Genomic DNA, 13,339 nt, shown 5'->3' on the forward strand with positions numbered 1-13,339 from the left:
CATGTCTTTGTATATACAAGCGTGGTACACCAAAAAATCGGTTTACATATAAAACTCGTTGTCGTTGTCGTATGAAAAAAATGTACAAGAAAATTGAAATGAAAAGAATAGGGTTTAGTGAAAAATGGTCAGATCGAATCAAGATAGGAACTGAAACTAAGTTCACTTGACAATTGTATGTCGAGCTGATAAGTGGAAAACACTAAAAATTGTGCATTGCTAGTTTTATTAACACCATACGTACGTGACATTGGTTCTGTTACGGAAAATCATATTTTTGAGTCAGCTTCAGTTTCTATAAAGCAATGATTTTGCATACACTTTTGGGAACAGAAAAAATTCTAAGCAGTGCTATTCCGTGCAATGGGGTATAAGTAAAAGGTTCTGCTAAAAAAGGCACCTTATTTCATACTATAGGAGACAAGCATAAAAGTCATATGGGTACCCCAGTTAAAAATACATCCATAACTATTGATTGATACCAGTTCTAATTTAAAGGAAAAAGTTATGAGAATAAAATAAAAGTAGTCTGTATCATGAAGCATGCCTTCACTGTTTAGACTGAAAGTCCTGAAGCTTTCTAAGCATGTATTCGAATATCTTATGACGATAAGCCCGCCACCCACCCCACCCCGCGTCGTTCTGTTTTCACTCAGCGGCTGGTCAGCAGTCACTTACGAGGTAAACGTGGCGATCGCTTCCTGTTCATCGTTCCTGTCGATCAGAAAATCAAACTACCAGCGTGATATTGCCTGAAGATGAAGCAATTGTGTAATTTGGTTCGTAGTACACATTCGCGTCGAAGCTAGGGAGGCATAGGTTATTTCTTATGGTGGAATCGACGAGGGGAATTCGAACACTAGTTGTAGTGTTTGAGTTGTTGAAAGAAATGGTCGCATGAGGATGTAGGAATGGTAAGTTTAACGAACAATTTCAAATTTTGCTGCTTGAATTGGAAGTGAAGTTCTTTGAAATTACTTTCGTACATATTTCTGACGGTTTTAGATCCACCCGCTCTATTTATGTATGCAACGCTTCATGTTGTCAAGTCCCTCAAAATAGCGATGAAACATGGAGATTGCCGAAAATCAGGTAAGTTCCCGGAGTTACAAAGTTTTCGTAATGGTCGGGCCGCAAAGTTTCTTTCTGTAGTTACCTTTTCTAAGGCATCTACTTCTTAGCTATGTTAGTTGGATCAGTTAAAGTGCTGCTGAGACCAAATTTAGCGTTTGCCAGATTGTTCACTTTTTGGAATCCTTACTGGCTACCTACCACTCTCGCGAAATTTGGAATGAAAATTTGAAGTGGAAGTCTGTTTTTTTTTTAGACTTGTTTTTCTAAATTCAACGCCCGCCAATACTTAAACTACGAAACGGCCGCGCGTAAGTCTGTGACGTCATTTTATCCCCAAAACTTTTGTGCAGGCTCTTAACCAATAAATGGACGGAGATTGTTGTACAGCTTGAATAGTTTTAGGAGAGTCTAATCGTCGTTTTGAGGCCGGAAATTGCACCCTAGAGTTTTGTTATGCGGGACTGAGCAATTATTCTTTCGCTACACAGGCCAAACGAACTAGTTACGAAAGCTGATGGATGGCATTCGTACGCCCGCATCGCTCAAACCTCCACCCGAAAGGAGTATCGACGTAGATTAGGCATGAAAAAGGATTGCCTCGGGTGCCATTCCTAGAAGATGGAAAACACTTTTCGGCTGGCCATGTCTCCAAGAAGTCGCCAAAGGGCGAGTGTTGTTAGATCGTGATCGTTCTGTTCGTTCTCACCTCACGTTTTCTAGACCTCGAGAACATTTAACGATTGAACTTTCCGTGAGCTAAATTTGTTTTGATTTTCTTTATCTATTTATTTATTCTCTAAGACTCATAATCCGCCATGTAAGATTTCTACACAAACAAATTTGTCCTGCTGGAATAAAGTCTTACCTTTCCTTTTAAAAATTGCTTTATGTGGCAATATTAGCTTCAATTCATGAATATCAATAGCTCTATATCAGTTGCTGTAGGAGTATGAAAAATTGTCTACATTCCTAACTTAACCAGGCCTGACAAAAGCCATGGAAAAGGCCTCTGCAGTTGAGGAGACGAGCTTTCTGGCGGGCTACCATTCTGTGGTTAATCAATTTTCCCCAAAGATGTAGACCAGCTCATACCTATACCCTGCAGGTTTATGAAATTTCATATAAAGCACAGTACAGTTAGTTAATTTCTCTGTATAAGAACACCAAAGCACTAGGTACTATTTTGTTAAAAACAGAATACATCCATCCACTAAAATATTATCAGGAGTAATTATATTTTTGGGGGCAGGTCAAATTAGTTCCTCCATGATATGCATAGCACGGCCACACTAATAATTTCAAAGAGGGAAAGTTGGAACATGTGCATTTAGTTACTTATAGTTATGGTTTACCATATCATTCTGGTTTCTAATTCTTGGTTCTACAAACAATTTGGTAGTAAATCACTTATTCTCAATTGTTGTGCTAAATATGGGTTATCAATCCTACCACTGGCAGATTGAAGGGAAACAAAGGTGGAAAATCTAGGCTTGCCACATCTTTAGGTAACCTACTTAAAGTACAAGAATGTAAAGGAAATGTCATGACAAGCCAGGGCAGCATTAAATTATGATGAAGTTTTGCTTAGTGCATGGATTGAGCAGATGTATACCAACTTACATAAATGCTTTCCTGTAAAAACAATTGTGCAACATGCGTGATCTGTAGACTCCTTTTTTTTTGTTTTCTCAAATCATCATCTTGATTCACTCTGTAATTGATAACCATATCAACAAAAGATATCGAAAAAAGTGGCCAATGAGCTTCAAAAATAGTATGCCAATTGCTTTCCACTTGATACCTGACAAGGGGTCAGAAGAGCAAGATATACAAAAGCATTAATAATATCAATGAGTGTTCCAATAATCCCCGTGTAAACAGTGGTACTTGTTCTGACTGAGTGAACAGTTATGTTTGTGCTTGTCGGCCTGGATTCTAAGGACTCTGTTGTGAAATGAGAAGCAAAAGAAGACTGTGATTTGCTTATAATGGTGACCTTGACAGTATTCCTTCTGAAGTTTTTCTTACAACATCCACCCATTACTGGTAACCCCACAATGCTGTGAATAAACAGGTGTTCAAATAAATATACAAATGAATCACTCAATAGTATTATTAGAATTATCCTGCTTCACCAAATGTTTAGAAACATGATTACCTTATAATAAAATTAATTTAACCTTGGTTAAGATTTATTTCCTCTCAGCTAAATCTTGGGAAGCACATTCAAATACAAATAATTTCTAGAAGGCAGACCCCCTGGCCAATCTGAGGTTAGAGAAGATGGTGAACTACAGATTTGCAGCAGGCCATGCAACCATTCAAACTATACTATGAGGACCACATGTACGCTGCTTAATCACTTATTACTGGGAAACTAAGAAAGCCACAAACACTTTGATTTGATTCTCACAGGGCAGTTGTGTATGGTTCAACACAAAATTCAGGAGTGAGCAAACTCCCTACTGCTCCTGTTTAGTTGTATTGAATTGCAAGGACATTAAGTACATGTATTTCTACAGGGAGCCCACACAAGCGGCGTGTCTGGTCGTTTGTTCGAAATATAAAGAAATGTATGGGAGAATATTATAAGAATAACGTAAAGTAATACTCAACGAAAAACCCACCAAATCGCTCAAATTCGCCATTTAGAACCACAGAAACGACAACACACAACAAGTGAGGTAGGTTAACATTTATTCTGAGCCTTAACATAGACATTCCTTGCTATAAGTGTACGATATTACGACTCTTCAATATTCTCCCATACATTTCTTTCTATTTCGAACAAAGACCAGACACGCCGCTTGTGTGGGCTCCTTGTGGTATTTCTGGAGTTCACAGTTTCTAGGTGTCACAGTAACATTGCGGACAAAATACTTTGGTTCCCTGAGAATAACAAAAAAGTAGTCCTTTGTAAAAGTTTATCAGCATTCTGATTTTTTTCCGAAGATGAAAAACTACACAAACACGAGTCCATACTAATGTGTAATAAGTAAAACACAATTCATAGAAATAAACAGGCCATTGATTTTCTTGGAAACCATGGTATAACACAGTTTCGTCAGGAAAAGCGTTGCATCACGGCCTAAAGGCATTGTATGACAAAGGGAAAAGATTTGAACATCCAGCGAAATAAGAACAAGGGTAGACTGGCTGGAAGAGTGCTACTCGAAGACGCCTTAAAACAATAAATATAGCCTTTCAAGAGATATTTTCATCCTGCTACAAAAGCATAACTAAGAAAATATGTGCTAAAATTTGTATTATGAACTTCTGCGTCACCAGTAAGCCGCTTTTGAAGCTATAGCTCCCTCATTTCTTCACCAGCCACGTTTAAATGTTTTCCTCAAAAGCGACGGCCTCTTCCTTGGTTGCCCGTGGCTCTACTTCGTCGCACGGAACACGATATATCCAATATTTCTCCTAAACACTACAACAGCCATTCATGAACCTCTCATCGGAAGACACAGAGCCATTACTGTCGTTTAAAATAAAGAACAGCGACGATTTTCGAGCAAGATTGCCACTGAATTTACTATTTACTTCGACAGAGCTTCGATGATAATATGACGTCGCAATGGGGAGAGACGCTGAACTTATCGTTGGCTCAGTAGTTGTAGTTTCAGCAATGGTGGACGAAATTTAGAGAGTTCTAATGAATATTTTTTCGGACTTTTCTTGCCGCGACAGGTCTGAATTGTATTTTTTCTTCTCGTTAAGGATCTAAACTTAAGTTTTCGGCATAAAAAATTTGTTTTGAAGAACATCAATTTTCGTCTCACTAGTACTTTAAGCCAATCGATAAGGTGTCCTTTTAAGTCTTCTTGTTTACTTGATTGAAATGTGATTTTCACGAAAGTCGCCTCGATAGATAAGGTAGAGTTATCATACATGCCAGCCGTGGTATTTGTTTTTTGCTGAGCTCCGTAGTTTTTTGTAAATTGTCCTCCAAAGTTGCCTCAAATCAAAGTCATGAAAAGTGTCACGACAGACCTTCGCTCGAGTGAAATTTAATTTCCGTAGAACTCTGAAAAATATGGAGATCTGTTCAAACGGATTGTGGTTTTAGTATAGGCACAGGAATGTCTTAGAGCACACAAGAAATGAGCGAAATTCGCGACTCAAGCAAAATAGACCGGACCGCTCTTACAGAAGACACTCTCTAAGTGTGGACATGACATGTTAGGCTTATAGATAATAAAGTATACTAAACACCCGTTAACCCTTTATTACTCAAAACTTCAAAATCAATACAAAAAGACTGTTGCTTGAAACAAAAAGTTGATAATCATCCATCCATCTGCATGCTAGAAGCGAATCAATCTTTGTTCTTTGTAAAATCTTTTAATCCTTTAACATTGTAAGTTGACGAAAATAAGATTTTACTCTTTTCAACAACAAGCTGTAAAAACTATGCCTTAATCGTAAAAGGTAACTGTGAAATCATAGTTAATGGCCATGAGGTTTTAAAATTGTGGAATAGACCTAAAACTATATGATTGGAAATCATCGAAAAATATGCTAAGTTATGTTAATAAACAGTTCGTTAGACGAACAGCTGAGTAAGTGTTTGTATGACCAAAATCCTACAATAAAAAAAAAAAACCCAATTTGGCAAATGAGCTCAGCGATGCTCTTCCTCATGTTTTATAAACTAAAAACCACGCCCACATAACAGATGCTTAGTTTCAAGCTGAAACTGAGACGACGATAATAATGTTTATGATAATTCCACAAAGGATAGAGGCAACATTGAGCCACTTAGCAATGTTAGAGTTCCTCACGGAAGCTGCGTAATCTCCGGCACCATATGAACTATCCACCTGCAGACACACAAACAAAGAAATAAGATTATATTACTAACACAAAAGCCCTAGTATTGATTATCTTGTGACCTTTGAAAAAAAGTCATGTGCGAGTGGTTTAGTGTGGTCTGTGCTCTTATTGACGACGATATTTGTAATCGCGGTGGTCCGGCAAAATGTTGTGGATTCATACGGCGCAGTGCAGACCCCGCTAAACCACTGTTTTTTACCACGTCAACATTTCCGAGTCATCCATGTTTGCAAACTGATAAAAGCATTGCGTGACGCATTGACACGAGCAGCGTTGTCCGTACTCTTATAGACAACGGCAAATTGGCCAATCATATTGGAACATTTCTGCCAACTGCGGTGAGAAAAATTTTGAACATCGAGGGAGATCAAAAAAGCATACTGAGTAGCCTTTCGCATCACTTGAACTTCAACTTTACTTTTTGAAATGCTAATGTTGGACAACATGTACAGATTATGCTAAAGTTTGCTGTATTGACTGCAAATGCATGAAATAATGGCAGATTCTGAGTTTGATATTGCTAAAACGTCTGCAGTTCGTGTAATTTCGTCCACAAGTTATCTTCATCATCGTTGCAAATACATTTCTCCCCAACATTTGCGATGTTCACACAGAGACTCGATTAAGATCCTCTTCAGCATCAAAGACCGAGTTATGCAAGGTTGAGTACAGTTCCAGGCCCACACGACCTTGTCTGCTGTTTTTCGTTTTCTTATAGAATGGTTTTTTAAACGAAATGATTAAATTTTGTCTTACCATGCAAGAATACACTATAGCAGCCAGTCCTAAGGGCCATACACAGCAAAGGCAGGTGAACACAGAAAGAAACAAGTAATTTGGAGGATGAGGACTGGGCGTCAAAACAACAGTCTGGGTAGCCTGTGCAAGAATAAAGAAGTCAGTTAACGTCCTATAAATAACAAGGAAGACTCAGGCTTGAAGAGGGAAGACGCATGATATGCTAATGAGGTTAAAAACAGCCGAATCAGCAAATAATGTTGACTGGTCAGAAAATAATGCCAACGATCAGTCATGAACTTACAGGGGCACCAACATTGATCACAGTGCTACTTTGCTGTACTTGCTGGACAGTCTGTGGAACATGAGGTGGTGCGTGCCCAGACTGAGGTGGATACCCAGGCTGAGCAGACCAACCCGGTTGAGGTGGATAAACAGGCTGAGCTGAACCAGGAAGCTGCACGTTCATTTTATATGGGGCAGGTTCCACTGCAAAGATTACAAATATGATTAGTTTGACACTTGTTATCATAAAACTTATATTATATTCGTTTAAATGATTTCAAGAATTACTACGGTAATTTTTGTTATTTTTCTTTATGCCAAATTGTATGTTTATAAAATTTGGATATATCAACAAAGTTGAAATGGTAAATTGGCCACCGTAACGATTACAAAAGCTGACATTTCGAGCGTTAGCCCTTTCGTCGGAGTGAAGGGCGAAATGCTCCGACGAAGGGCTAACGCTCGAAACGTCAACTTTTGTAATCGTTACGGTGGCCAATTTACCATTTCAACTTTGTTGATATAACCAAATTATTTCGTCACTCTCACCGACGCAGCCCCAAACAGTTTCTTTCGAAACTATCAGCCTATATTCATATGTATGTTTATATATATTTTTTTAACATTTAAAATAACATTACTTTGCACTGAATTCTTCTCGGTGTCAGCCTGTTATTGAGTTTTTAGTCAATCAGTGATTTAGGCCTAGACAGTCGATACCAAGTTCACCTCAAGATGAAAGAGATCAAACAAGCTAAAGCGTGCATATCTGATAAAACAAAAGATTAGGTATTGTTTTGCTGCAAGCATAGTTAGTAAAGGGGACTGGTTATGAAACCCGGTAAACATCAGAGGCCGATGTCTTTGTTATGGTTTCCCTTAGTCACGTGATGTTGACGGTGCACATGGAAAATCAACATGGAGATCGGAGTGACGTGATGTGCTGAGACTCACGCTGTATTTCGCTAGATTTTTAGCTTAGATTAATCTCGATTCGATAAGTGTTATAGCTACACTACTCATTAACCGTCATACCTGGAGATAACTGCGCTATGTTTGGCTGTGGGAGTTGTAGAAGAACGAAAGGGATCGGTCTTTGGAAGCTGCCTGCAGCGAAGGACGAGGCATACAAGAAGTGGCGGGACGATTGGTTGAGTGAAATCACAGAGACGCGTGAGATCGACCATGAATTTCGAAAAAGGATCGAAAACGACAAGGTGTTTACCTGTGAAAAACACTTCGACGTAGAAGATTTCGAAATATGTAAGTACGGCTGCGATATAAGCTTACAGTAGAAATTGAAGACATGTGCTCTCGCTTTCCATAAGGTTTTGTTTATTTACGATCTCTCTGGAATTTTCTCGAGGGTTAATTTTCATCTTTCTTAGTTTTGTTTTACTTTATTTTCAAATGCAGTTCAAACGGCGAAAATGACGAAGAAGAAACAGAGATTTTCTATCAGGATGTAGACAATGGCTTGAAGCTGTTGCCTAGGCTGTCATATGAGCATGTAAACCTGACCCCTTATTCTGTCATGCGGGTAAATCTTGCTGCACAAATCCTGAGTGCATCAGTCGCTGCAGTTCTGAAGACGTTTGGACCTCCAGGCACAGCAGCAACTGCAAAACTCTGCGAAATGATCGATGGCTTTTTTGACTGTCTCAATGTGAGAAGTATGACAGCATCAGAGAAAGCGCAAACCATTCTTGGCTCCTTATACTTCTGTTAACGACGAAAGGTGTGTTGTTGATTGTTTTAAAATTTTGTTTAATGTATAAAGTATTATTTAGCAAAATACAATGTTAACCCTGTCATCCATTGTTAATGGTTTCTAAATATATAATACTTCATTCAGAATTTACAAATCCTGAAAAGGAGGGCCCAGAGGTTATCCCTATTAAAGGGCCTTCTAGCTAACTACATTTAAATGTGATAAAATACTATTTTTTAATTTTACAATGGGGGTTTTTATCAGAATATTTATTTTGCTTTAAAAAGCTTCTGTTTAATTAGTAAATCAATTAAAGCTGCTTAGGTGCATTTTTATAATGGAGTACTTATTATGTGGAGGTATCTTTTACTTTATTAATTGCCTTATTCATGTCAAGAAACAGTAATTAATGACTTTTCTTTTATTTGCTAGATTTGCATGGTTGATGGAGTTCCTAGACTATCTGAGGACTTGGAAAGAGAATGTTGACAACAGACCGGGTAACTTCACCCAGAATGCCAGAAACCAAATGTTTCTCTCATGGCAGACATATGAGGGCTTCTGCATATCTCTACATTCTGCTGTCGAGGTGACAAAATTTTTGCTCCAGGAAGGGTTTGAATTTGTCCTCACAGAATGGTTCTGCCAGGATCCAGTAGAGGAGTACTTTGGGGGCCAGTGGAAACTGGGTAGATGCGGTGACAACCCTGATATAAAAACATTTGGGTATAACAGTAACACACTAAGAATGCAGAGAACAGTGTCCTGTCAGGGTGGCAACACAAGGGGCCGAAAGGACAAGACACGAGCCTGGGAACAAGTTACTGATGTTAAGTTACCATGTTGAAAAAACTGAAACTGTAGTTAAGGAGAAAGCTGGGATGCAATATCTTGGCAGTTATGTTCTGCACAACTTACACAAAAAACATGGACGAACTAACTCAGTGGAGAGCCAACAAGCTATGGCAGTACTGAGAGCTGGGAAACTGGAGAGCATAACTGACTCTAGCCAGAAACCTGTGTCAGCTTTGAATCGTGGGGGACTTTGGTCAATCACTCAGCCTGCACAGCAAATATTTTTTTTAGTAAAAACAGAATGTCATTTTAGGCTATTCACATCAAAGCCTGATTTGCAAAGATTGGATATTTCCAGCATCACTAACAAAGCAACCAGTGATAGTGACATCCTTGCTAACTACAATTTGATGATAACAGATGCAGAACTTGAGCCAGACAGTCATGTTTGTAAGGATGTCTTTCGTGGGATTGTTAGTCTGTATGTACATGTACACTCGTTCTCTTTTGCCAAGAATGTCATTCAGCATTACAAGATCAAGGCAACCCAAACCAAAGCAAGGGCTTTATGCAAGGAAATTAGTAAAAGTTGCCAAGGTGATGACCAACAAAGGCAGGAATAGGACTGATAATTCACATTATTTTTTGATTTCTTAATTAGTACCTTATGATCAGTACCACCATTTGCAGTGAGGACAATAAATGTAATGTTAACTCTGAATTTTTTTAAACTTTGACTCAGGTTTGGTAAAACAATGAAAATCATTCAAGTTACCAGTGATATAGATTATAAGAACTTGGGAATGGATCTTTAATAAATTACATTTCTTGTTTCATATGCTCCCAATATAATCAAACTTTTATACCCTTTCTGTCATTGTTATGTGAACCTGCACTAAAAAACCTTCATCAATTGACATGAGATAATTGTATCTATAATACAAAATGTACTCTTATGCTATGTGATTAATCTCCTTAATGATGAATTGACTTAATTGACTGACAACACAGTTTTTATATTATGACTGCTTTCAGTAGAGTGTTTTTGTTGCTTAGAGTATGCCAGCAAACAGTCAGCAACTTTGGTTGCAAGTAGTGTTGCTGCATTCCAAGAAAGTCCACTGAAGAATTGGGTTGACTTTACAGCAACTGTTGCATAATATTTGCCATAAACTTTTCTGCATCTCCATTTCTTGTATATCCTTCATAGATTGCTTTTATAGCAGAGAATTCTTTGCTGTCTTCTTGTCGCTGTTGGTATGAGTAATTGCTGAGCTCCATCCTTAAATTTTTTGCAAAAACTTTCCTTTCCTTAACATTGCGGACAGCACGGTCAATTACTTCTACAAGAACGCTCGGGCTCAACTGTTGCACCTGCTCCAATCCTTACTGTTGATTGTTGTGTTTTGCAGCCCCGTGTCTGTCATAAGCTCCTCTTATTTTGTATTTCTTTCCGCAGTCATGACAAAAAAATTTCTTGACGCTGAGCCTACGAAGATATTACAAACATCACCATTGTAAAACAAATAAACTACTTAAGAGTTTAAAAATAAAAATTCGGTGGCCACTTTTTTCGATCAAGAGAGTATCGTGAAGTCGCGAAGCTCTATCGATTACAAGGTTTACCCTTTAAAATAATTTTGACAAATCACTAGGGAAGATTGCCTTGGAAGAAACGGCAATATATAAGAATGGTTTATACGCGAGCGTTTGTTGAGTTTCGTTTGCCCATCTGTGGCAAATTTAAGCTCAGTAGTGCAAAATTACAACTCGAAATTGCGACGTTTTCAACTTACATTTCTAACTGCGACGGAAAATTGTTCCTCTACTTCGTCATCGTCTTCCAACATATCCAGGATCGCCTCAAATTCGTCTCACCACACAAACAGATCGTCTACACAGTCCGCCATCTTGAATGAATATTTGTGCACGGTCAGAGTCACGTGACGGGTCTGTTTAACATGGCCGACCGCGCTCTGGTTAAACCCTTTGGTGTTTACCGGGTTTCATAACCATCCCCTCTACTAACTATGCTGTATGCTATCGTTTATAATGTTTTGTTGTCTTTGTTTTAGGTCACTCGTGAGCTTCACAGGTTTTTACACCGACGATGAGCCGTATAACCCATCTTGAGCAACTCCTAAAATTCTGAAATAAAAATGGCACTTCTTTTCTTTCACACAACAAGACGGCTACGTTTAGAGTAAACAGCGCCATTTACGGCAGAACGACTCTACCAATCTTCATCAAACGACACACGCCGTTGCTACTCATAATATATCACACAGCAAGCCGGCTACGATTACAGTAACCAACGCCATTTGCAACAGAACGACTTTACCAATCTACGTCACACGCCGTTGCTAATCATAACATTAATATGTCAACAGTGTGGTATTCACGACTCTTCTCGGAATGGAAAATAAAATACCGTGACTGAGCTGAAGAGTTTTGCTGTCTCTCAAAACGGGAGTTAAAAGGTTCGGAGCTGTTGTTTCAAGGAGGCAAAAGTAATCGAAGACACTCAAATTCCGGCAAGAACGCAACGAGAAATACCTTAAAAAGTCTAACGATCAGTCAGGGGTCTAATTTCAAATAAGCGCATAATTTGTTCTGTTAGTACCCATCTGTTGTTACCTTTTTTTTTTAATTGAAACACAATCACATTTTCATTTGCGATTGTAATCGGGCAATTTGGAACAGAAACGACTTCACCAATCCACGCCGTTAATGCTTCGTAATTTATCGATGAACATGCACTAGGAACTCTACTAGAAAGAGGAAAATGATATCGCGGAAGCAGAGAGAACTAGTTCTGTTATCTCTAGAAACGGGAGTTGGAGATTTCGAGATTTCTTTGAGAAGCAGTATAAACGTAGACAACTAAATTTGTATTGTAAGCAGAGCAAATTCCGCAGAGAGAAACGCTTAAAATACTCTAAAGATGGATCGCCTGCATTGAAATTTCATTTCTTACACGCAACGAGCTCAGGTTGCGATTGTAGTCGCGTCGTTTGGAGCAGAAACAACTTCATCAATCCACGCTGTTAATGCTTCGTAATTTATCGATGAATGCGCATTAGGAACTCTGCTCTAAAGAGGAAAATGATGCCACGAAAGTAGAGAGAACTGGTTCTGTTGTCTCTCGAAACAGGAGTTGAAAGGTTTCGAGATGTCTTTAAGAAGTAATTAAAACGTAGACAACTAAATTTGCATCGTAAGCGACCCATGTTCGATTGCCCTTATTGAAAACAAGTTATACGACTAATTTACCTCTTTACTGCCCATCCAATGTAGAAATTTCTTGAAAATGAATACGAGTAGCTGCTCTTCCAATTTTTTACGTACGCAGTTACCTTTTAAACAATCTAGTTTTTCCAAAACCCACAGTAAATTGCTTTCTTTGCCAAGAATGCGACATGCATGATGAAAGCTTAACCTAATTTAAACTCCAAACTGCTTACGAGACGGTTTCTCGCTTGCAAGTTCTATTTGGCTAAATTCTCGCTTGAAACGTGAAATCCATATGTCAAGATTTACAACTGAGGCATAGGTGCAAAATGTTTGATCTTTAGACGAATTAGATGCATTCAGATTTAGTTTGCTCTGCTCCGCTTAATTCTCAGGCAGGCACTCATTCGATGAAAACCATGCAAGACTCGATAGAAGCAGTTACTCTTACCTTTAAGGAAGAAAACTACGACTGATTTTTGTCGCGGAGTGCTTCTGAAAAACCAAAACGAAGCCCCAGTGGAGTAGATTAGCGCTGACTCAAATAACAAAACAACGCCTTAGCTGAACAAAAGCATCCAATCATGGACAAGTACTGGGTCTGGGTTAAGTTTTGCTTCGAGCTGATTTCCATAAAAGCGGAGTAGACCGTAACGGTGAATGATT

The 13,339-nt window shown here is 38.6% G+C and overlaps 1 protein-coding gene and 1 long non-coding RNA gene across 2 annotated transcripts; one reads left to right on the plus strand and one right to left on the minus strand.

Moving 5' to 3' along the window:
• Nucleotides 1-5,290: 5,290 nt before the first annotated feature.
• Nucleotides 5,291-13,284, minus strand: LOC111324267 (trafficking regulator of GLUT4 1). Its single transcript, XM_022927782.2, has 4 exons — nt 13,125-13,284; nt 6,956-7,140; nt 6,670-6,792; nt 5,291-5,900 (listed from the first exon to the last, which is right to left on the minus strand). Exons 2-4 carry the CDS (start codon nt 7,118-7,120, stop codon nt 5,766-5,768), a joined length of 423 nt encoding a protein of 140 aa, XP_022783517.2. The 5' UTR covers nt 7,121-7,140; nt 13,125-13,284; the 3' UTR covers nt 5,291-5,765.
• On the plus strand, nt 7,876-10,278 carry LOC148741342 (uncharacterized). Its single transcript, XR_015993430.1, has 3 exons — nt 7,876-8,199; nt 8,353-8,674; nt 9,080-10,278. It is a non-coding gene; the product is annotated as an uncharacterized LOC148741342 (long non-coding RNA).
• Nucleotides 13,285-13,339: the final 55 nt, after the last annotated feature.

Source organism: Stylophora pistillata, chromosome 1 (genome assembly GCF_964205215.1).
Source record: "Stylophora pistillata chromosome 1, jaStyPist1.2, whole genome shotgun sequence".
In the NCBI taxonomy this organism is placed as follows: domain Eukaryota; kingdom Metazoa; phylum Cnidaria; class Anthozoa; order Scleractinia; family Pocilloporidae; genus Stylophora; species Stylophora pistillata.